The 23,770-nt window shown below is 43.0% G+C and overlaps 1 protein-coding gene and 1 long non-coding RNA gene across 2 annotated transcripts in view; one reads left to right on the top strand and one right to left on the bottom strand.

The window, feature by feature from the left end:
- Positions 1-23,770, top strand: part of GAP43 (growth associated protein 43) — a 55,309-nt gene that overhangs the window by 9,273 nt on the left and 22,266 nt on the right. Inside the window, exon 2 of the mRNA XM_081859828.1 lies at positions 20,748-21,360. Coding sequence (XP_081715954.1) covers positions 20,748-21,360 — 613 coding nt within the window. The remainder of the gene's footprint in view (positions 1-20,747; positions 21,361-23,770) is intronic.
- LOC309340788 lies at positions 7,989-11,625 on the bottom strand. Its single transcript, XR_014156083.1, has 3 exons — positions 11,464-11,625; positions 10,614-10,684; positions 7,989-9,222 (listed from the first exon to the last, which is right to left on the bottom strand). It is a non-coding gene; the product is annotated as an uncharacterized lncRNA (long non-coding RNA).

The raw sequence follows: 23,770 nt of genomic DNA, 5'->3' as shown, positions 1-23,770 counted from the left end.
TGTGGACCTTGTGCATACTTAGCCCCTTTATCTGGCCTGCCTTTTTTCTTCTGCCTTTGTTTCTCTTGTGGCCAGTTTCTTTGAACAACCCATCTTCGTTCTGCTTGATACTAAAACGATGGAGGTGATTACACCTGCAAACCTTCCACGGAGCCTGTGGGTTTTTGTTTTCTGTGTTGCAAGCTACATGAATTTACGCCCTCCAACTGGAGGAAATACGTCACTTCGTCTGTGGGCAGCACCATAACTATCAGAGACTGCGCCTCCCAAGCAAGTCTGAAATGGTCATCTCTAGGGTGGCTAGGCTGGCCAAGGATGAGGGCTTGCTATGCTGCGACAGACCAGTGTTCTAGGCCAGCATTCTCTTGGCTGACAGTGGCAGATATAAGCACAGCATGATGGTTGACAAGCACAGCATGATGGCAATACCCACCCACTGCCAGAGAAGTGATGTCTCTGAACATGGAAGTTGCAATTTGGATATTATGGCTTGCTATAGCCATCAATTGACCTATTCTCCATGCGCTTATTTTATCTGCTGAAGGTAATAATGTCCTGTGAAAATGAGTTCCATAGGTTAATTATATGTTGTGTGAGAGAGTAATTTCTTCTGTTTGTCTTACATCTGCTGTGGATGGCCTTGGACCTTTTTTATTTTGAGATTGTTGCCCTTTATTTACTCTCTTCACACCAATCATGTTTCTCTAAAACCTACCCCTTGTCCTCTCTCAGTTTTCATTTTTCTCCTAAGCTAAGAAGCCCTGTTTCATTTTCCATTCTTTTTTATTACTATTTAAAAAAGACCCCTTCCAGTGTTTCTACATCTTTGTTTATTATGAAAAAGAAGGTGAACATTGTCCAGAACTGCATGTGTTGCTCTAAATGAAGATTATGAGACTGGTTGTTTAATTTTCCAGTCCTTTTCATAATAATTTCTACCATTATTATTAGTAGTAGTAAATTTGTATACTGCCCTATACCAGTGGTATACCTGTGCCTGCATTAATGCTGCACAAAAGTGACCCTCTGATGAGATTGTTGGCTGATCATGCTCAGTGCATACTTTGAAGCCACTCTTTGGAATATTTGGATGGATACTCTGTTGGAATTGGTTCCTGCTCATCTTAGGACTTAGAATCATAGAATCATAGAGTTGGAAGAGACCACAAGGGCCATCGAGTCCAACCCCCTGCCAAGCAGGAAACACCATCAGAGCACTCCTGACATATGGTTGTCAAGCCTCTGCTTAAAGACCTCCAAAGAAGGAGACTCCACCACACTCCTTGGCAGCAAATTCCACTGTCGAACAGCTCTTACTGTCAGGAAGTTCTTCCTAATGTTTAGGTGGAATCTTCTTTCTTGTAGTTTGGAACCATTGCTCCGTGTCCGCTTCTCTGGAGCAGCAGAAAACAACCTTTCTCCCTCCTCTATGTGACATCCTTTTATATATTTGAACATGGCTATCATATCACCCCTTAACCTCCTCTTCTCCAGGCTAAACATGCCCAGCTCCCTTAGCCGTTCCTCATAAGGCATCGTTTCCAGGCCTTTGACCATTTTGGTTGCCCTCCTCTGGACACGTTCCAGTTTGTCAGTGTCCTTCTTGAACTGTGGTGCCCAGAACTGGACACAGTACTCCAGGTGAGGTCTGACCAGAGCAGAATACAGTGGCACTATTACTTCCCTTGATCTAGATGCTATACTCCTATTGATGCAGCCCAGAATCGCATTGGCTTTTTTAGCTGCCGCATCACACTGTTGGCTCATGTCAAGTTTGTGGTCAACCAAGACTCCTAGATCCTTTTCACATGTACTGCTCTCAAGCCAGGTGTCACCCATCTTACTGTGTTATCCTAGCATTTTGTTTTGAGCAGCTAGTAATGTGCTCTTACATTCTTACATGTTGAAGTCTTACATGTTGAAGGAGGACCATACCACATGCTTATCATATTATAATTTGTAGAACTGTCCTGCTGAATAAGAACAAAGGGCCATCTAGCCCTGTATTTCTGTTCCCCAACAACAGTAGCCGGGCAGATTCTCACAGGAAGCTAAGAAATATGGCACTGGTGATAGTGGCACTGGCTTCTTCTTCTCATCATACAACTCCCATGATCCCTAGCTAACAGGACCAGTGGTCAGGGATGATGGGAATTGTAGTCCCAAAACATCTGGTGGGCCGAGTTTGCCTATGCCTGCCCTGAATTACCTTTTTACTCTAGCCTTCACTACGGTGGTTAGGGCTGATGGGAGTTGTAGTCCAAAAGGTCTGGAGAGCACTTGGTTGGCAAATGCTGCTTTGTTAATTCACACAGTGCATAGCTGAACTATGGTATTCATTTCCACAAGAGGCAAAGATGGCCAGCAGCTTGGATTAGACAAATTAGTGGAGGATAAGGCTATCAATGGCTTCTAACCCTGATGGATACATTCTGCCTCAGCATGCTTCTCAATACCTGTTGCTGGAAACTGCAAGAGGGGTGCATGCTGTTGTGTTCAGATCTTGCTTCTGGGCTTCCTAAGGGCATCTAGTTGGCCACTGTGAGAACAGACTGATGGACTAGATGGGCCACTAGCCTGATCCAGCAGCAGACTCTTCTTTTTCTTACAGTGTGAGCATTCAGAAGACCATTGCTAATTTGTTTTGTTACCCTGGCCTTCATCTTCTAGTCTTTTTATTCTGCACCACCTCATTTGGTTTGGAGATCTCACCCCTTGCCTTACTATCATGCCAGATGGTTACGTAATTGTGAACCTACCAAGCAGAACTTAGTTGACCACCAGTATGGCCTTTGAACTCTACACAAGAGTTTCATCCGTCTATACTTGTGGCTGTCATTGCATTATAATCCACATAAAGTGCATTGCAATATTCCATTTGTAAGGTTATCAGTGCATGGCTCCCTTTAGCTATGGTATCCGTGTCTAGGAATGGCTGCAGCTAATGCTGAAATTGGTAAAAAGGACTCCTAACCACTAAGGCCATTTGAGTCTCCAGTGACAATGATGGATCCAGGAGTACTCCCAAGCTATGTGCCTGTTTCTTCAGAGGGAGCGCAACCCTGTCCACAACAGGTAACTGACATACACATTGCAGGAGGTTGGATGAGATAACCCTCAGGGTCCCTTCCAACTCTACAATTCTGTGGTCTCAAACAGTAAACGATTCACCCACAAGGCCTCTAACTTATCAGGATTTAGTTTCATGACCCTGTCACATTCACCCCCCCCCAAGTGAATCTTCCCCCCTAGTGTGAAAAATATCCTAGTTGATCTGAACTACTATCAAAAGCTGCACTATGATTGTAATGGATATCACCTTTCCAGCACTGATGCTTGTGGGAGGACAAATGTATTGCCCTAAGAGGATTGCACCACATACTTTCCCTGAATGTTGCTATATATCTGTAGCATCCTAAGAATGTAAGAGCTGTCTTGCTGGATCAGAATAAAGGGCCATCTGGTCAGGCATTCTGCTCCCAACTTTGACTTGGCACACAAATTCGACTTAGTAGAGACAGCCTTTATCATAACAGTTCCAGAGTTTCCATTTTGTAATGGAAATGTTAATGTCACTATAGGTCCTGTTTGGCTCAACTAATATCCCCCTCCACTCCCATTTTGTATTGTCTGAATTTGCAAATTGGCAATGCAAATGGAACCTGAGACCATTATACCATGCTATTTGTTCTAATCAACTGATAATCTAGGGGCACTAATACACTTTATAGCGTCCATAAAGGAAGATTAGCTTCCCTTCATTTGAAGCAATAACCAATAGAGAAATTTGCTATTGTCTGTTGATGGCCCTGTTATTTATTAATATTTATTTGCTTATATTTATAGCTCCTTCCTAACCAATTTGGAAGTCAGACCACGTAACAGACCAAATAATCTCTTGTCAATGTACACCCATCCACTCACGTCCCTTGCCTTCTGAGCTGTCTGGCTGCTCTTAACCTTTGTGCAGTCCTCTCCAACTACCCATAGACTTCACTCCCCTAAACCTAATCAGCACTCTTCCAGCTGCTGCTTGTGTCTTGGGGAAAAGGCATGGGAAAGATGAGGGTGTGGGAATTCCCTTGGTTGACGTATGATCAAGCCAATTGAGCTCCTAGTAGGTAGAAAGCTCTAGTTGACAACCTGCGCATGGTTGCACTCAAGCCCATCACCTACCCTTTTGGCCACATCACTTGATTTAGGTCTCCCCTACTGCAAAAAAGCTAATGCTATTCTAGGCCACATCAACAACAGTATAGTGTCCTGGTGAAAGGAAGAATAGTACCACTCTATACTGCCTTGGTCAGACCACATCTGGGGTACTGTGTCCAGTTCTGGGTGCCACAATTTAAGAAGGATATTGACAATCTAGAATGTGAATGAGATGATCAAGGGCCTGAAATCCAAGCCTTATGAGGAATGGTTGAGGGAGTTGGAAATCAATTCAATAGGCCTGTTGGCACAAGAAAAGTATTCACTAGGTCCCTAAGTCTTAGCAGTGAGGAAGCCTGCCAAATTTTATGGTGTCTGGGATTGGGGGGAGATTTGGAGTTTGAATTACCCTGATCCCAGTTTCCACAGCCCCAAACTTCCCCACACAAACATAGTGAAGCGGAAGCAGAATAAACAAGTTCCTGCATTGTACAACTTCTCAGGGCCGGAGAAGCAGTCACTGCAGGAGCCGAACAGTTTCCACTTACTACCCCTCTTCTCTGGCTAGGAAGGTACAGCAGAACACTTGTGTCTCTCCCTGAAATGGGCTTCACAGAACATCCTTTAAGGACAGGTGCTATAGTAGTTCTTTTACTGAGCCAGGCACTGGAGCAGGAGCAGAGGAGTTGAAACAGAAGCAGTTCTCCCTGGAGCTTCTCCCTGGAGCTGAGCTTGGGAAGGCCCACTGTAGCCCAGGGAGACTGACCACAGCCATCTGCTTGAGATGGTTGCTTGCTAGTTCGAGCAGAATAACTGAACTTGCATTGTCATGATCTCTCTCTCTCCTTTTGTAGGTTCCCTCTCCCCCACTTTACCAATCTCACATTGCTGGGTGTTGCCACTGGGTGCTGCCATTGGCTGCTAGCTTTGGCACTGACCTGTGACAGGGCCTTCTTGGTGGTGGTTCTCCACTTGTGGAATGCTACCCTGGTGAACTGTGTTGCTCTCCTTTAGGAGGAGTTCTCAAACATTCCTGTTAAGTCAGGCATTTGTTGGTTAAAAGAGGCTATTCTTTTTTTTATAAATATTTATTAAAGTTTTTAAATATCAATGCACAAATAATAAACAGTCTTACTTCTGTCACAAACATAATTTCATCACTTCTTTGGACTCCCTCACGTCTCCCGCTCCCATTTACATCGTTAAAAGTTTTTTCCAGACAAATTATCAACTTGTTTACAATCTCATGTCCACTCATTCAAATATAATCTAGCACTTCTTCCAAATTTTTTTATATTTTCTTTAGTCTCACTTATCATCAAATTTAAATCTAATTTAGTGGTGGCCAATTTTTTATAATCTAGCATCCTTCTTAACATTCAACCAAATTACAATGTTTTTGTAGATACATCTTGAATTTCTTCCAGTCTTCCTCCATCTTCTCTTCTCCCAGATCACGGATTCTGCCAGTCATCTCGGCCAGTTGCATATAGTCCATCAGCTGCATCTGCCACTCTTCCAGTGTGGGTAGATCTTGAGTTTTCCAGTTTTTTGCGATGAGTATCCTTGCTGCCGTTGTTGCATACATAAAGAATGTTCGGTCCTTCTTTAACACCTTCTGGCCGACAATACCCAGAAGGAAGGCCTCTGGTTTCTTAGTGAAGGTATATTTAAATACCTTTTTCAGCTCATTATATATCATTTCCCAGAAGACCTTCACCCTAGGGCATGTCCACCAGAGGTGAAAGAATGTTCCTTCATTTTCTTTACATTTCCAACATTTATTATCAGACGAATGGTATATTTTGGCGAGTTTAACTGGGGTCATGTACCATCTATATATCATTTTCATTACATTTTCCTTCAGAGCATTACATGCGGTGAAGTTCAGCCCAGTGGTCCACAACCTTTCCCAGTCCTCAAACATAATGTTATGCCCAATGTCCTGTGCCCACTTTATCATAGCTGATTTAACCATTTCGTCTTGTGTATTCCATTCTAACAGCAAGTTATACATTCTAGATAGTACCTTAGTCTTTGGTTCTAACAATTCTGTTTCTAACTTCGATTTCTCCACCTGGAACCCTAACTTTTTGTCATTTTTAAAAACGTCTTTAATCTGAGCATAATGTAACCAGTCTCGCACCTTATCCTTCATTTTCTCCAAACTCTGCAATTTCCAATTGTCTCCATCTTTTTCTAATATTTCCCAATATTTTGGCCATTTGGCCTCCATATTGGGTCTTTTTCGGGCCTTAGCTTCCAGAGGTGAAAGCCACCTTGGAGTTTTATTTTCCAATAAGTCTTTATATTTTGTCCAGACGTTAAACACTGCTTTCCTGACAATATGGTTCTTAAAGGCCTTATTGATCTTAACTTTGTCATACCATAAGTATGCATGCCAACCAAAAGCATTGTTAAAACCTTCCAAGTCCAGTACGTCAGTGTCTTCGAGAAGTAGCCAGTCTTTTAGCCAGCAGAAAGCTGCGGCTTCATAGTACAACTTTAAGTCTGGCAGGGCAAAGTCCCCTCTTTCTTTCGCGTCTGTTAATATCTTAAACTTAATTCTGGGCTTTTTGCCCTGCCAGACAAATTTAGATATATCTTTCTGCCACTTCCGGAAGCACTCCGTTTTGTCCACAATCTGTAGTGTTTGAAACAAAAATAACATTTTTGGCAATACATTCATCTTAATAGCAGCAATTCGGCCTAACAAAGAAAGCTTCAATTTTGTCCAGCTATCCAAGTCTCTCTTAATTTCAGACCAACATTTTTCATAGTTATTCTTGAATAGACTCAGATTTTTTGCTGTTATGTTTACCCCTAGGTAGGTTAAAAGAGGCTATTCTTGGCAATGTTCAAATTAAATTATTAGCTATGCTTTTAAATATTCTAACAGTTTACATCTTTTTAGATGTTCTTAAAAGTTTTCGGATGTTCCTATTGTTTTTAAATGTTTTAAGTATGTTTTTTTACTTTTAATTGTGTTGTTTTGTTGCTTTGGTGCTTGCTGCCATGGGCTCTCGTGGCAGTAAGGGCGAGATAGAAATTTAATACATACATACATACATACATACATACACACATACATAATTAAATTTTTGGTGGGAATTGGCATTTATATAGCTGCATAAACATGGTAATTTACAGAAATGAGTGCAAATCAAGCCAATTTTTATATATTGACCCCTTCTAAATTTGTGAGAGAATGGTGGAAGGCAGAATGAGATTTGAATGGATTTCAATGCATCTGCTCCAGAATGATGCCTTTTAATAGATTCAGATCACTATACAAACTAGTAAGTGACAACAAATTGAGCAATTTGATCTCCGCTTTCTTAAATACCATGGCAACACAGTTGAGTACCAGATTTCAAGGGCCAGGTCAGTTCCCAGAATACAACTGCTTCAACAGAAATAACACAAGCAACAAGATAGAACACCACTGCTTTTTGCCTACAGCTCACACTTGAGGGTGTTGTAATGCATCACAATGGAACTACAAACTGTTGTCAAGGGTGATCTACTGGGAAGAGCAAAGAAGTCACAAGGAGCTGACCTTTGCTGGCACATAGACAGCTGGATAACCTAAAAAACCCAATCACTGCTCAGAAACATATATTGCCAAATTTATGACAAGAAATTGTAACAGACCGAAATGTTGACTATGGCCTCTGATACTTTGCTTTGTCTCAGTGGTACTGTCCATTGTACCTACATGCCTACATGCCAATGTTAGCAATTCACATTGAATAACTACCCTATCTTTTAAATGTAGTGACTGGGCACAGATCATATACAAAGAGCAAGAACACCAAGAAAGGAGTGGTGTCCACAGTACTGGACACAGTATTGCTGATGTGAGTTACAGTTCTTTGGAACATCAAATTGTGTGGATGCATGGAACATATGACAACTGAACAGGAGTTCAGATAGAAACGCCTCAGTATTCTAGAATCAGAATAAAAAGTGAAGAATTGTGTCTGTCACAGATTATTCTGTCTCTACTTTTTACAATTTTCAAAAGAAACATTCCCCACTGAATGGATGCTAATTTAATTATTAAGGAGGCTGCAAGTCACAGTCACTATATTCAGATCTTCATTCTAGCAGAATAGCAGCTAATGTGTGTTCCAGATTCTGTGAACTACAACTCCCATTGGCCCAAGTTAGCATGATCAATGGTTAGGAATGATGTGAGATGGAGTCCAAAATAGCTAGAGGACATCACAATGTCCTTACTCCTAGAATGTGTATGGTGGGCGAGGGCGGGTTAACTGCATGCTAGCCTCTGTTCCTGACTTACATATGTTTACTATCACTACAAAGAGGCCTGCATGCACCGTTATATGTGCAGAGGGCTTTTCTGCATGACCAAGAAGCCTGTGCTTTCAGGTTCCCCCAACACAAACACAGAGGCTTATTCTTCTTTGTTGTAATTTTCTTCATTCGCATGGTTTGGGGTGGAGCCATGATGTGACTCCTCCCATGCATTCTTTGGAATCTATTGGAATAACCTTCTAGATCAGGAACAATGATCAGCAACGTTCAGTAGTTTAGCAACAACCAAAGGGCCAAAGGTTTCCCATACCCAATCCCAGACTCTAGGGAAAGGGCTGAGTTATGCTAGTATAGACAGATTTGGAGAAAAACACAGCTTTCGCCTCTGCCAAGAGAAACCTTGAATAGAGATAAGTTTTGCCTTCTCTGCTGTTTTTTGAAATTATTTTCCTGATGCCCCTTTGGGCAGACTTTCATCTAAATGCAGGATTGGTCCAGTAGTTGTCCAGTAGGCTGTAAGACATTACCTTCCATTATGACTACAATTTAACATATCTGCTTCTAAATGTCTGCCACTTTCTTTCTGCTCTGGCCTTATGCTCATCACTTCCTGTTCCCTTTTTTGTGTGTGTGGTTTGCTCTGCCGCACACATGTTTATTCTGAACAAGTTAGCAACATGCCTAATTATCCTTGCTGTAAGCATCCTGTGTATCATTAGCTCCTTCTGCTGGGGTGATTGTTCATTCATTTCTGTAGAGCAAATATGGCTTTGATGATCAAAATAGGATCTGTGAAGACAAATTAAGGGGAGGGAGCATAATCAGACTGACACATAAATCCCAGTGAGAAATATGGCGACACGAAGCTATATGATAAAGTGGGCCTGGGGCAGATTTCAGTAGGTCACTTGGATACTGGAGGCAATACATGGCCATCGATAGCCTTCTCCATGAATACGTCAAACACCCTTTTCAAACCATGTTGGTGGCCATCTCTGCATCCTATGGCTTGAATTCCATGGTTTTATCTATGTGTGAAAAAATGTTTCCTTTTGTCTGTCCTGAATAATTGCCTTTGAATTTCCCTCTTAATATACTCTAACATGTCCCCTCCCTCCCAATGCTAGATATGGGTGGTATTATTAACTAAACAGTTGGGTGAGCAGAATGACTTCTGCTTGCACAGCAGGACTGCCCTCTTCTCTTCTCCCTGCATACGCCCCGTACCATTCCCAGATCTGCTCTGGAGGGTTGAGGGAACCCAGAGGACAGATTTAGGGCATGAGCTGGGAGAGGAGGAAAGTTATTCCTCTTGTGCAAGGATATAGCTCTACATAGCTGTCAGCCTTCCCTTTTTTTTGCGGGAAATTCCCTTATTCCAGCGCCATTTTCCGCTGCTATCCCGGATTGTTAGATATCCTGTAGACTATCTCCGGGACAGGTGAGGCTGCTGACCCCTTATTTTCGAGGCTGCTGATCCTTTATTTTCAAATCTGAAAGTTGACAGCTATGTAGCTCTACCCTGAATATGACCTCTGGAATCAATGTGATAGTGCTACCACCAGTGTCCCTTTCCTGATTAGCCCATTTTCTTTTTTGCTTTTGCCTCAATCTTGGTCACTTTATGCTGGGGGTCAGACTAAATATGCCATTGTGAGAATGCAATTAGCACACATGTGTTAATTGCATAAATAGCAGCCGCAGGGGCCTCAGAGCAGCTTCAGGACCATACAGGAGGGTAGAGAACTTGTTCTTTTCCTGCCACATTCTGAACTAAAACCACAAAAATCAGCTTCAGAGAAGCATTTGAAGGGGAAGCCTCCCTAGGGAACATTGCTGCTTGAAATGCAAATGGCAGCTTTGGAAAGCCAATTTTGTCAAGTTTGTGACAGGGAAACAAAAATGTGCGTGTTAACTGCATCCATACAATTAAAGTTGCAGCTAGTTTGGCTTTCCCCCCTGACAAATTCCATGTATAATTTTGTTGCTCATTCACCCAGTCTGAAGAGATCTTTTTCTCTTCAGTCCACTTAGGTATATACACCATTCTAAATACTCGATGTCATCTGTAAACTACGCTACCTATCTATGCTGTTTTCTACTGCTGTGGTTACTGCTTAAAGAAACATATTTTCAATCTATAAGAGGTTTACAGAAGATACAGAGAAAAGGAGAATTACCCAGATAATCCATCCCAGCTGCTTTTAGCACTGTATAGTTCCAGACTAACATTTGTGAAGTAAACATGGGCCTACAACAACAGCAGAAAAAAGTCACTTGGAGGAGGGTGGCTATCAAGGGAAGAGTTAAGCACATACATTTCCTTCGTGCTACCTCAGCTTCAAAGCACTTTGCAGTGGTGGGAGGACTTCGTGTGGAAGGTTTGCCCAAGAAAGTTACAGCTGCACAAGAGAGACTTGTACTTGTTCTAATATCCTTGCATACCATCGCAAAGTGAAGGGCTGCACTTTTCTGGAATCTGCTGGTTCAGGGTTCTCCCCCCCCCTTTTCTTGGAGGAGAGTGTCGAAGAAAAGAATACAAATTCCTTCCAGTAGCACCTTAAAGACCAACTAAGTCAGTTCTTGGTATGAGCTTTCGTGTGCATGCACACTTCTTCAGATACACAGAAGTATCTGTCAGGGAAGTGTATCTGTGTATCTGTGTATCTGAAGAAGTGTATCTGTGTATCTGAAGAAGTGTGCATGCACACGAAAGCTCATACCAAGAACTGACTTAGTTGGTCTTTAAGGTGCTACTGGAAGGAATTTGTTTTGTTTTGAAGAAAAGAATGCAGGTGAACCCTGTGTGAATGCTGAGAGATAATGCAAAAGAACCCTCTCATTTCACAAACCCTGTCCCTCTCTGTACCTCCCCAGTTTACAGGCACCCACTGATGGATCTCTTGCAAAAAAGCAAGAACAACTCTTGAGAACCATTTTCCTGGGGGAAAGCCCTTCCCTCCAGACCCTTGTGCTTCTTAGCTTTATCCATGCCAGCATTAGTTGCACTTGCTCACAGCTTCCGCTTACCTGTAATGTGGCCCTGGGGCAGCTGGTAATGGAACATGTACAGTGCTTTGTTCCCCCCTGGCAGTTTCTCTGTCAGAAGTGTCCTTGGGCTTTTCTTTGTGCTGGAACCTGAGCAGGAGCTAGCTGTGTCCTAATTGACATTTCCAACTACATTCTTACTCATGCTCTACTGTTCTCTCCCTTCCCATGGAATTCAGAAGTCAAACATGCTCAGAATGTAAACATGGACTCATTTCAATACACTTGAAGCCAGCTAAGAACCCTCAAGAGAAGTATTTGGGGTCTCTCTCTCTCTCTTTGTACTTTGGGGGGCATATATTGGGCCCTGTATATTTTTCAACATTTTTGCAGTCAGGCAGTTATGCTTAAAACCCTAAACCAAGTTTATTCAATTCCAGCACTAAGTACTTTGAGATCCTGCCCATGGACAACTTGGCAAGTCGCTAGTCTGACAGAAGACAAATGAAACTGTTTAAGAATATATCCCCACAAAGGTCAAAAACAAATAACTTTAAAAAATAAATAAATAAATAATTTGCTTTTCTATTATATCTTGTCGACAACACATGCTACGACTGTAACATAGGTCAAAAACAAATTTCTGATAGGCTGGACAAGCAACCAAAGAACTTTTCTGAGCCCACAAAAAAAGCAATACTGTAATCAGTATTTTATTCTGCATCTTTGCTCTGACTTCTCAGTTAACGTGCAAATATTTTGAGGCCGTGTCTGAGTTGATAGCTACTGTGTACATAAAGAATGTTCATATCCGTAGTCACCAATGCTGTGGTTTTAAAAGCATCTTGGGATAGGCTTAGAACATGTAAGGAGCACAATAGACGGCTGCCTCCTCCCCTTGCATAGCACGTCTGGCCATAGACACACCTCCTGTGTGATTAGTGGCAGGTTAGTCCTCCAGTCTATTGTCTGGGATGGAGGAAGGAAGGAAGCTTTGCTGAAAGCAGTCATGTATTAACACATCAGCATCCAAATCAATATCTTCCCTGACAGGACTAATTCCACAGAGACATGGTGCCGCCAGCCACGCTGTAAGGGAAAGCCGTGCCGGTCCGGGGGAAATGCAGATGTGGAGGTGCCTGGGACCATGGCAGTCCTGGGACTAGCACAGCTGGTGTGTAGGAATCGCCACAAAGCTGCATGGTTTGCTAGGGGAAAATGCCTTTGTATCAAGCTTGGACAGGTTTGTCTCCAATTTCCTGCTTCAGTATCACTTGTCTGTGTGCATCCCTCCTGCATCACCCCTTTGGTTCTTTCTCTTTGTCATTGTCTGTACCGTTTTGCCTTTTGCTCTTGCTCATCTTCCTTCCTTTCTTCTCCTCAAGGTCTTGTAGCACATATTCTTTCCTTCAACCATTTCCCTCCCATCTTTCTCATTGACTTCTCAATCCCAGTGGCGCTTCCAGGGTGGCTTTTGCAGGCAGCAGGGAGGAAAGGCGTGGCACCTGTTGCTTATGTTTGTGCTGAAAGGGTGGAACTTCCTTTCAGCTTCTGGTTGCTGCCAGGTGTCGGGAACAAAGGTCCAACTGCACATCCTGAACCCGTCCGCCAAGCTACCTGCTTCCCCAGCCGTTGGGAATTCACCTGCCTTCCCTTTCCTCTAATTGCTTGGGATGTTTGTTTGATTTAACGAACCCGTAAACACCACCTCAGAATGTTAATTGCTCCTATTTCCAGTGACACAAATTAAAAACACTACCACCACAAACAGATCACAAGCAAAACAAGAGCAGGGAGGATACTTTGTTGAACTTGGCACCCTTCTGTTCAGTGGATGGAGTGAACTTTGCCGTCAGCAGCAGTAGCTCATGCTCCACCCGTATAAAGCAAAGTTCAGTGTTCAAGCATCCCAAGAAGAACTGGTACCCAAGCATCATTTCTCTGGGCACATCTGGTATAAACTTGTAATATGGGCCCCTTTCCTCTTCCTCTCAGAAGGCTTCGCCTGCCTGATTTATTAAATAGGGTAGGTTGTTTGATGTCATTGAGCTTTTTGATTAGCTCCCTTTGTTGGAACTGCTTAACCAAGGCTGTAAACCAGGCAGAGGCAAGCTCGGCCCTCCAGATGTTTTTGGGACTACAATTCCCATCATCCCTGACCACTGGTCCTGTTAGCTAGGGATGATGGGAGTTGTAGTCCCAAAACATCTGGAGGGCCAAGTTTGCCTTTGCCTGCTGTAAACTATTGGAGGCAGAAATCAAAGTTCCATCTCCTACAGATGCAACTGGTTCTTGTACCTTTGGGGTATAGGATCAGGAAAACTCCTCTTATTCATCACTTGTGGATGCTCCGACCATAGTAACAACATCTGCCCTGGCATAGAAGAATCCCGCTAAGAGAGCTGCAGGCCGGAGGAGGCAGAAGCCGCAGTCTTCTATCCTGGTGCCTTCACACTATTTAGCTGGGTTAAGCGCAACTGTCCTTGGTGCTAAATTGCTTCCACACCTCAGAAAGCGTGAAAGGTTTTTTCCTGCCTCCTGTGCCCATGTTTCGCTATTTTAGTAGATACAGTTGGCAGATCTTTTCCCTCTGCACTTCATTCTCAGCTATTAGATATCAGTCAACCTTGATTTTTATAACATGATCCTTTTCGTTCTGTCTGACAAAACAGCTATACAGGGGGTCCTTTGGAGAAGGCTGAATTTTTTTGTAGTTTTTTAATTAGTATTTATATCCCTGAGCCACTGCATATGTGGGTGTATTTGATTATATGTGTGTACATACTTTTTAAATTAATAAAATAATGAAAATGAGAAAAAGGTGGCTAACTGCCTCCACTCCCCAAATTTTACAACGTAGGAATCCTAGATTGTCTCTGTTTCTTGAGAGGGATAGACCTACCAACTAGAAAGGGGGATTATCCCTCTGTGAATCCTGCTACTGCATTAGCAATCAGCCTGAATAATGGGGAAAGGTACATTTTGCATGTGACAATTCCGTTCCCCCACCCCTAGTCATTAATTACATAGGGAGCTGCCTTATATCGGATCACAACTCCTTGTTTATATTGCCTGGCATTTTGTAGTCTCTGTCCTGAATCTGCCATGGCTGGAGATGCCAGTGGTTGAATATTGGACCCTTTGCATACAAGGCATATTCTCAACCACTGGTCCTGCTTCATTGTTCATCTTAACCTAGGAATCTGCATAGAATTAGAAAGAGACTCACAAAAAGGGCCGAATTTCCTTACGAGCTGCCCTTGTTCCATGGCTGGATGAGCGGGAGGCGTCAAGTCCTCTGAGAATTGATTTTGGATATTGCATCAGAAGCACAAGGTTTGCTTGCTTACAGAAGCCAAGCTTCTCTTGCAGTGCCCAAACCGATTCTTATTAATGTCTTCTCCATTTATTTCATCGGAACTCCAACCCCCCCCCCGGCCAGGGGACTTTGCTCCCTAAGATTTTTCTCCGCAAATCTTGTTGTTCAGTTTCTCTTACTTCTTTACAGGATTATGAAACCTATCATTTATTATCAGTGCTCTTCCAAGGTGTTTGACGCCTCCACATTCTTCATTTACCCCATTTAAAGTCACGTGCCCCTCCCCCATCACTTTATGCTTTATAAAACCAAACGATTGGATCCACGCACTTGAATGTAGGTCCTCCAGATACAAAGAGTGGTTGGTTGTGGCCACAGAGAATAAGTGAATCACTTCACTTTTTTCACCTGTGAGGCTGGTAAAAGAGCGTCGTCTATCTGTGCATTTCTGCTGCATCTTCCTCCTAGAGGGAGGAGATGAAAGTGCTCTTCTCTTCCATGGGAGGAATGATGCCAACCCAGACTCCTTTGTTGTTGGTGTGCTACCTGCTATGGGATCAATGGGGGAAGATGGCTCTGGTAGTCCCTCTGGTAGTCCTTGTTGCTGAAACACATTAATTCTTCCCCCTATCAGCCCTGTATTAACCTGAACTACCCATCAGAAGCAGAGATGCTCCAGTGTCCTGTACCTTCTTATTGTAATCCAGGAAGACAGGGGAAGAACAGATGGAAAATGATTGCTGCATTTCAGTATACGGAACTGTTGGAGAAGCACACACAACAGTAGAGGGTGAGGTAGCGAGAATGATGCCAAAATAATGACTGCATCCTATCCTGAACTGGCAATCTTAGATAGTGAGTCATGGATCTACGTATTTCATGAAAAAGAGGTAGAAATATTATGAAGATTGTAGGTTTGATAACGTGGATTGGAGAATGAGGTTAACAAGTCTGAATACAGTCCTTTGGGCAACTAGTAGAAGTCATTTTGACAAGGGATTCCTTGGAGGAGGTTTGGGGGCATGAAAGAAGAACAGAGTGTTCCCTTCTTCCAATATATGACAGAAAGGACTCTGGGGAATACATGTAATGAGGACTTTCTTTCTTTCTTTCTTTCTTTGTCCAAAGACGTTTGATCAATAGTGAATTTTCTCAGGGCTGCCAACATTCTATTTATGAAATCACAGGTCTTGCCATCTTAGTGTTTTTTTCTGTACCTCAAGCTCCTAAAATTTAAAATAGTCTTCAAGTTTTAGAAACTGAAAGCTTATTTTAAAATGCTTCTAAATGAATTACTATTCTTTAACGTCAGCTTATTATTTTGGAAGCGTAACTTACTTTTAAAGCCATCCTCTGCTGTACTAACCATGCAACATATGCAGACTGCCTACACAATACACTTTCCCCCACATTTCAGGTGAATTGCTACTCTATGGATGCCTCCAGACTGCCAGTATTCATTTAAATACTGGCAAATTGAGGTTTGTGAAGTTAAAGTGGATTAAAGTGTTCTGACTCTCAGACACAACAAACCCACTTTCAAACATAACACAAAATAGACTTTTTGCTGTAAGGAAAGTTATGGGAAAATGTGGGATGACATTAGATTGGTGGAAAGCCATATTACCTTGACACAAACAAATCAGGGTGTGAATGCTCAATGAACAATGGACATCATACAACCTCTGCAGAAACTTTGTGCAAATGAATCAGAATGAATAAGCAAGTTTCCAGAAGTGACCTGTGTTCATGACAATGCTGAACCAGCTTTTCTTAAATTACTAGAATGTAAGATACTGAGATCAGCAATGTCAGTTCTGTAGAGCTCCAATGGACCAGGAGGGTCACTGGGGAGACTTCTTGGAAAAATATTTGAGTCTCAGAGAAGCCAACACTCATGGGTCACTAATCACCTTTTCTTAGTCAGCCATCCCATCGCCCTAATAATCTGCAGGCACTCACCAGCTTAATGTCTGTCCCATCAACCCATAGCAGCATTTTCTTCCTGCTAATGCTAGCAGGGCATAATGAGGCAGGCAGGAAAGTCAGCACCAAGCAGGAAAGTGACACACCAGCAGCATGGATCCAGGCTGCACAGGATCCCCTTGGCCACTTCGCAGCTGGGTATCTGACCTAACACCTTCCTCCATTGCTGTTGATGAAGGCAAGGCCTCCTTGGCTTTCCTCAGTCACTTGCACTGCAGTGGTAGTGGAGTCCTATCTGCTGCAGCTCACCCAACACTGCTGTCCACATCTGACTCATTGGTTCTTGTTTGTGGATGGGGATGTGCATTTGCATATCTTATTGAAAGTGATCAGTGAAGACAGATGGCGCCAACAAGCATTCTGCTGTGCTTTTGAATGTGCCTCAGACTTGTGCCGTAAAGTGATACATATACAGAAGCATGCTTACTTGTGAGGGTTTGCTTAGCTGCATTGGGAAACCTGCCTCTAAGTGGGAACCACACTAAATTGACTTTGTGGGAACCTGTCCCTGTGTTTAGCTCCTTAGCCTGGAACAGTTTGTGTCCTGCTGGACAAACCCCTTGACCATGTTGCATCTGCTTTCCCATGCTGCAGGCAGTGGTGACTTGTGTCCATTGGACCTGGTGGGGCATAAGGCAAGGGACCAATGACAGGCACAACCATAGCCAATGACAGGCAGAGCCAATTCATTTTAGTTTTGTTCCCATCCTCTTTTCTGCTGAGTTCTGCAAGGGCAACACTGAGACTGAGAAAGATGAAACTTATAGGCAGCACCATCTGGTGGTGGAGACTGAAGTCAGATTGTGATGGGTGGGGCAGTGTTCCATTTGCACTAAAGGAGAGATCTCCACTGCCTATAGGGCTCCAATTCAATTGGAGCTATAATGTGTACAAAACAAGTGTAGTGATAGGTAATAAAACAATCAAGATGGTAATGCTGAGTGAATTAACACCTGTAGCAGGATATGAAACCATTGTCTCTACTCAGATCCAAATGAATAGAACTGAAATTCTTGATTAAATATAATCCAGGAGTTTCACGTTGGAACCCATCCCTTGAAATTCCTTTATTCACATTTGGCCTCTTCAAGATCAATAGCAGAGCATCCTTGTAGAATGAAATGTTTTCCCACAGGTTTCTGAACACTACCATTTCCGATGTCATATTTGCGCCCGTATGATTCTTTTCTACGTGGACTAGGCTGTTTGCCCTGTGTAGAATGTGGAAGGGCATTTCTGACAGATGATAGTAATGTATATGATGAAGATGAACAAGTAAATTGACCCTTGATGATGTGGCTGACATTTTTGGTTCCTGCAATTGTGTTGCTTGATTGGGTGTGTTGGGAGGACAGAGTTGGCATCTGGGTCAGCTGCAAGCTGCGGTTCCACAGGTTGTGTGGGCTATTGTTGCTGGTGAGTAGCTATTTCAGATGAGGGAGATTTATGTAACCAAAGACTGGCCCACCAACCATGGGCCAGGAGAACAAAACATGTTTGATCTCACTGCTTAAAGTTCTCCCTGTGTGGCTCTATACTGTGAATTACACTACGCATCTGGTAGATTCTAGCTCACGAAAGCTTATTTGTTATTTGCCACAATACTGGTTGTTGTTGTTTTTTTGTACCGCAACACAGAAACTCTAGATACCCTCTGGAAATTGCCTTATATCTACCCCAGCATTGTGTATTCTAATGGGCAGAAGCTCTTTGGGGTCTTAGGCAGAGACTTTTCCACTGTCTGCTACATGATCCTTTTCAACAGAGATGCTGAGGATTGAACCTGAGACTTGAACCTGAGACACACTGCATGGCAAAGCATGTGCTGTGCCACTCAGCTATGCCCCACCCTGCCCAGCCCATTTAAATTTTGCCTCTGCTTTCCCACAAACTCTTTGCTAATTACCTGACCATAGTATCATGGAATTGTAGAGTTGTAAGTGACCATGGGTGTCATCTAGGCCAATTCCCTGCAATGCAGGAATCTTTTGACCAACATGGGGCTCAAACCTGTGACCCTGAGATTAAGAGTCTGATGCTTTACCAGCTGAGCTATAGAGGTCTGATGAGGTCAGCCTCTCATCAGTCTGCTGTACTCAAGGCTGGTGAATTACTAAGAGAAGACAAATATGTACATAAAAAGAGACCTAAAAGATGGCATTTATTCATGTGTAGAAGTCAAAACAGAGCTATCCATCATTTAATACCTCTTTAGGAAACATTTAAAGCAACTTAGTGCTTATGTTTGCACTAGATAGAGGCTGCCAGTGTGCACTGTAGGTCAGGTCATTTAAAACCACACTTAAAAGAAACCATCTGATAAATGTACCCCTTGTTTTGGAAACAAAAGGATAGTATTTCATGATAAATATGTTCAGGTTGTTTTATTTATTTATCTAGAGTATTTATAGGGCACTCTTCAGCAATGCTCTCAGAGTGGCAGCTTGCAATAAAATAATCAAACCACAATGCAATACAATGAGTCATAAACATCTCAATAAAACAAGACACAGAGGAGCAATAAATTAAGATAAAACAGTAACAGTAAATCTCATCAAGCACTTAAAAAATCTGGGCAAATAAAAAGGTTTTTACCTGGCACAGAAAAGAAAACAAGGCTAATGCCAGGTACCTCTGTTGGTAGAGGGGGTTCCAGAGAATTGGTGCCACAACAGAAGAGGTCCCTTGTCTTGCTGTCACTACCTCATCTCAGAAGATATGTTGGGAAGGGCTGTTGCTTCATGAATGAGCACATGCTTTGTGTGCAGAAGTCCAGGAGGCAGATTTAGGGCAGCACAACTGGTTTTGCCACACTGGGCGCCAAGCCTAGGAGAGGCACTGTAGGACGCTGCCACTATGATGTAGTGAATTGAACATAACAGAAGGTGATATGCAGGAGTTGGGGTGCCAAATTTGGGGCTCACACAGGGTGCCACTGAAATTTGAAAAACCAGAGTTTGCCCCTGGAAGGTAGGATCCCTGGTATCTCCAGTCAAAGCTGAGATGAACTCCTTTCTAGAACCTTGGAAAGTTGTTGTCATTCAGGAGTGAGCTAGGCAGGACAATGGTCTGACTTGGTATATGACAGCTTCTTGTGTTCCTAAGGTGGCAAGACTTTTAACACCCATAAATGTCCATATCAGAATAGATGCCCCTTCAAAGAACCTGGTGCCGAGCCACTTAGGATTTTGTAGGTCAGAACCAATACTTTGAATTGTACCTGGAAATGGATCACTGAGATGTGTTCCATATATTTGGCCATGCTGCTGCATTTTGCTCTTACTGTTGAACAGCACATTTCAAAATTCTAAATGAGATGTTTAGTTGATGCATATACAGATCCATTCTATCATCTATCTATCTGTCTATTTGGCATGACCTGCAAGCCCTGTGACAAGTATATGGCTTTTTCCACACATGCTTTCTTCAGAGGCATTGCCAAAATCCTGAAGCTCTGGGGATGGGTCCTTTGCAGTGGTTGCCACAGGTCTGTGCTGACCATGGAAGGAAAGTGGCAGTTCAAGCCCTCAGCTCCTAAAAGCTATGGAGAGAGTGCTTTCAAAGTCTCCTTGAATGTTGCAGAGCATGGGCTGAACATATTGGTGTGGTCAGCACAGAACATCATTGTAGAGTGGCAGTTGCCATGGGAACGGTATACCGGTGTTGAGTGATAGGCAGCTCACCTATCTTCCCTAATAAGTATAAAGTGTCTCTCTTAAGAGTTCAAATTATAATAAATATGGGATTGGCTTAGCATGTTGAATATGGAATGGAAGTCACATGCTGGATTTTCATTCTTTAATGCTGCATATTAGTAGTAACATGTTTTTCTACTATTAACTTTGCTTATTACAGCAAGTACCAGGAACGAGGAAAATGAAAGCCTCCTGTAATTGCTTTATGTTTGCTATGTGTGTTCTGCAATATGCTTACCCAAACACCCTAACTAACTTTCATAGAATGTATTTGCTCGAGAGATTTCTAATCAAACCTCCCCTCTCTTTTCTTCTCCCCACAAAAGGTTGAAAAAAATGATGACATTGACCAAAAGATTGAACAAGATGGCATCAAACCAGAAGATAAAGCTCATAAGGCAGCCACCAAAATTCAGGCTAGCTTCCGTGGACACATAACAAGGAAAAAGCTCAAGGGGGAGAAGAAGGGAGATTCCCAAACTACTGATGTTGAAGCTGGTGAGAAGAAGGAGGAAGTCCTCGCCAATGGCTTGGCGGATGGCAAAGCTGCTATTACAGAAGCTGCTCCAACTGAGAATGCCCTGCCTGCCGATGGCAGCAAAGGAGGAAGCACTCCAGCAGATGAGAAGCAGGGGGAGGGCACAGCTGACACTGGTTCAGAACAACCTGCCACAAAGGCCACTACTCCCGCTGCCCCGTCGGAGGAAAAGTCCGCTGCTGTTGCCGCTGAAACGGAAAGTGCCACTAAAGCTTCTACCGATAATTCACCATCCTTGAAGGCCGACGAAGCCCAAGTCAAGGAGGAACCTAAACAAGCCGAAGTGCCTGCCTCTGTCACTACTGCCGTTACCCCCACTGCTGCAGAGGATGCTACTGCCAAGGCAACAGTGCAACCCCAAACAGACACAGCGGAGAGTAGCCAAACCGAAGAGAAGACAGGTACGCTAACAATAGCAAGGGAGGAAAGCTGTCTTGGAATGGAGATAGAGTGGTGATGTGTGAGCTAGGAATTGGGGATTAACATTAGGATTAAGCCACCAGTGGTCCTTCATGAGAACAGGGCAGGTGTAGCTTTAAAGCAGGCAGCCATCTATCCTAAATGAAAGTTGGCAATTGACTGGCTCTGTGGTACTGCTCCATGATAGAGGAGCCCAATTTACAGTTCTTGAGCTTTGACGTGACCAGCAAGAGATTTATCTCCCTCGCTCTCCCCTGCAAACCTCATAAGGAGCTTTCACCCATAAGGAAAACAAACCTATTTTCAAACATTATGAGAGATACATTTTAAGTATTGCAAGAGAGAAGTTTCAAAAACTCTGAGCACTCAAAAGATTTTGAGCCTTGTCCACCACGATAGGGTTGGGTTGGGTGTCATAACATAAGCCCAGTCACCAGATGATACCATTTATAATAAAGTTGCCATAACGTCTGGCCATTTCTGTCCATGAGTACTGCATTGCCTGATAAATCCACAACCCAAGGCAGCTGATTTGAGGGGTGGTGAGAGCAGTAAATGGTCAGCAATTTAATTTATTGTTGTATTTATACATCCAAAAGGTGCGGAAAAGGTGTTCAAGTGCCAGAATAACTTGACCAGCTTTGGGTACTGTGTGTCTTGACTGGGCAGTGGGGTGGAGTAGTGCAATTTACTGTTCTACCCCAGGCAGCAAACTGCCTTGGGCCAGCACAGCTTGAATTTTTTTTAGTTTATTTCATAAAATGCATACACCGATTGATTGAAAATCAACAACCACCACCCTCAAAGTGGTTTACAAAAGATAAAACAGTAAAATCAGAAAACTTCACAACCATACTTTTAAACCTACAAAAGTTAAAATACTAAAAACAAATTAAAATCACCTCAACTTTCTAAGCATCTGGGTAGGCCTTTTGGAACAAGAATGTTTTTAGCAGGTGCCTAAAAGAGTACAGTGAAGACGACTGCTTGATCTCAAGAGGCACAGAGTTCCAAAGTGCGGGTGCTGCCACACTATGATTGAATTCTTACTAATGTGGAATGGGTATTGTGTGGCACTTGTAGTAGTGCCAATTCCACCAATTGAAGCTATTGAGTGGTCACATGCAGGGTAAGACGAGTGGACACAAATGGCAAAATGGCAAAATGATAGTGGTAAGGTCAGCTGGAGGTTTGTGGTGCAAGGGTGGTAAGGGGAAGACAATAGACTTTGGTATGATAACCCAGAAAAGGTGGCTTATAATTGCAAAATCTGAAACCAGCATAGGAATTGTGCAGATGGGCTCTATACTGGAGACTTAAACTACTAGTGTTTCCCTCTCCCCATCTAGCTCAAGCATCCTGCTCTCAAAGTGGTCAACCAGCAGTTTTTGGGAAGCCGGCCAGCAGAACCTGAGCAAAACAACACTCACTCCACTTGTGATTCTCAACAATTATTATTTAGGGGCATGCCACACAGCAATTATGGCTAGTAACCATTAAAAGCCTTATTCTCCAAACAGCAATAAGCAAATAGTAAAGTGTACAGCGTATCAGGCAGAAAGAGCAGCCAAACTGAAATGTATCCATTCTCCTTGGGTCATGTTTTTGTATGGCTTGATTCCAAATGACTTCAATGGAGATGGGCCAGAGATGATTTTGAATCACAGTTTCTGCCAAATTGATCTGTAAATCTCATGGGAAAGCAATGTCTCCAGTACCATAAAGCTAGTAATCTAAAACTTTGAGTGGGATGAACTGAATAAGCAAGGACACATAGGTTATGTGTATAATAAACTTCACAATTTTGGTTGACAAGGGTAAATTATTTTCAGCAGGAACTGAGCTTTTCTTGCTGGGGCCAGGGAGAAGAAAGAGGTGGGGGAAGGGATGGCAAAGAAGGTGCTTAGGGGCATTTTCAGTCAATAGGCATGTTGAAAGAGGCTGCAAAGCTCATTTGCTCCCGTGTGCCAGAGCAAATGGACAGTGGAATATGGTCTGTGAAGAGACACTGGGGGCAGATGGTCCATCCTCAACTATGGCAAACCTTGCACGATCCTCCACTGAGTTCTGATTTAAATATTCCATCCTTTCATTTTCTGAATCAACCAATAGGCGGAGAGAGGCTTGTCTTGTAACAATGACAGTGGCGCCATACGCAAGGCAAGCATGGAAGCTTGGTTACGCCATGTATCAGTTTTGATTGTATTATGAAAGCACAGTGCCATGTATGCACTGTGTTACAATAAGGCCAGTGTAGCTCACTGTGAGGAGGCCAAGAAACCTTAGGTTGCCCATGGCTTGGCTCTAAAGTTGTCACTGAACTTCTCCCTCCAGTGAAGTTTTTCATCAGAAAGATAGCAAGGGGTGGGAGGAGTGGAACAATGACAAAAT

Source organism: Podarcis erhardii, assembly GCF_964252035.2.
Source record: "Podarcis erhardii genome assembly, chromosome: 4".
NCBI lineage: Eukaryota > Metazoa > Chordata > Lepidosauria > Squamata > Lacertidae > Podarcis > Podarcis erhardii.
The sequence above is the reverse complement of the archived record's forward strand: the minus strand, read 5'-3'. Positions and strand labels throughout refer to the sequence as shown.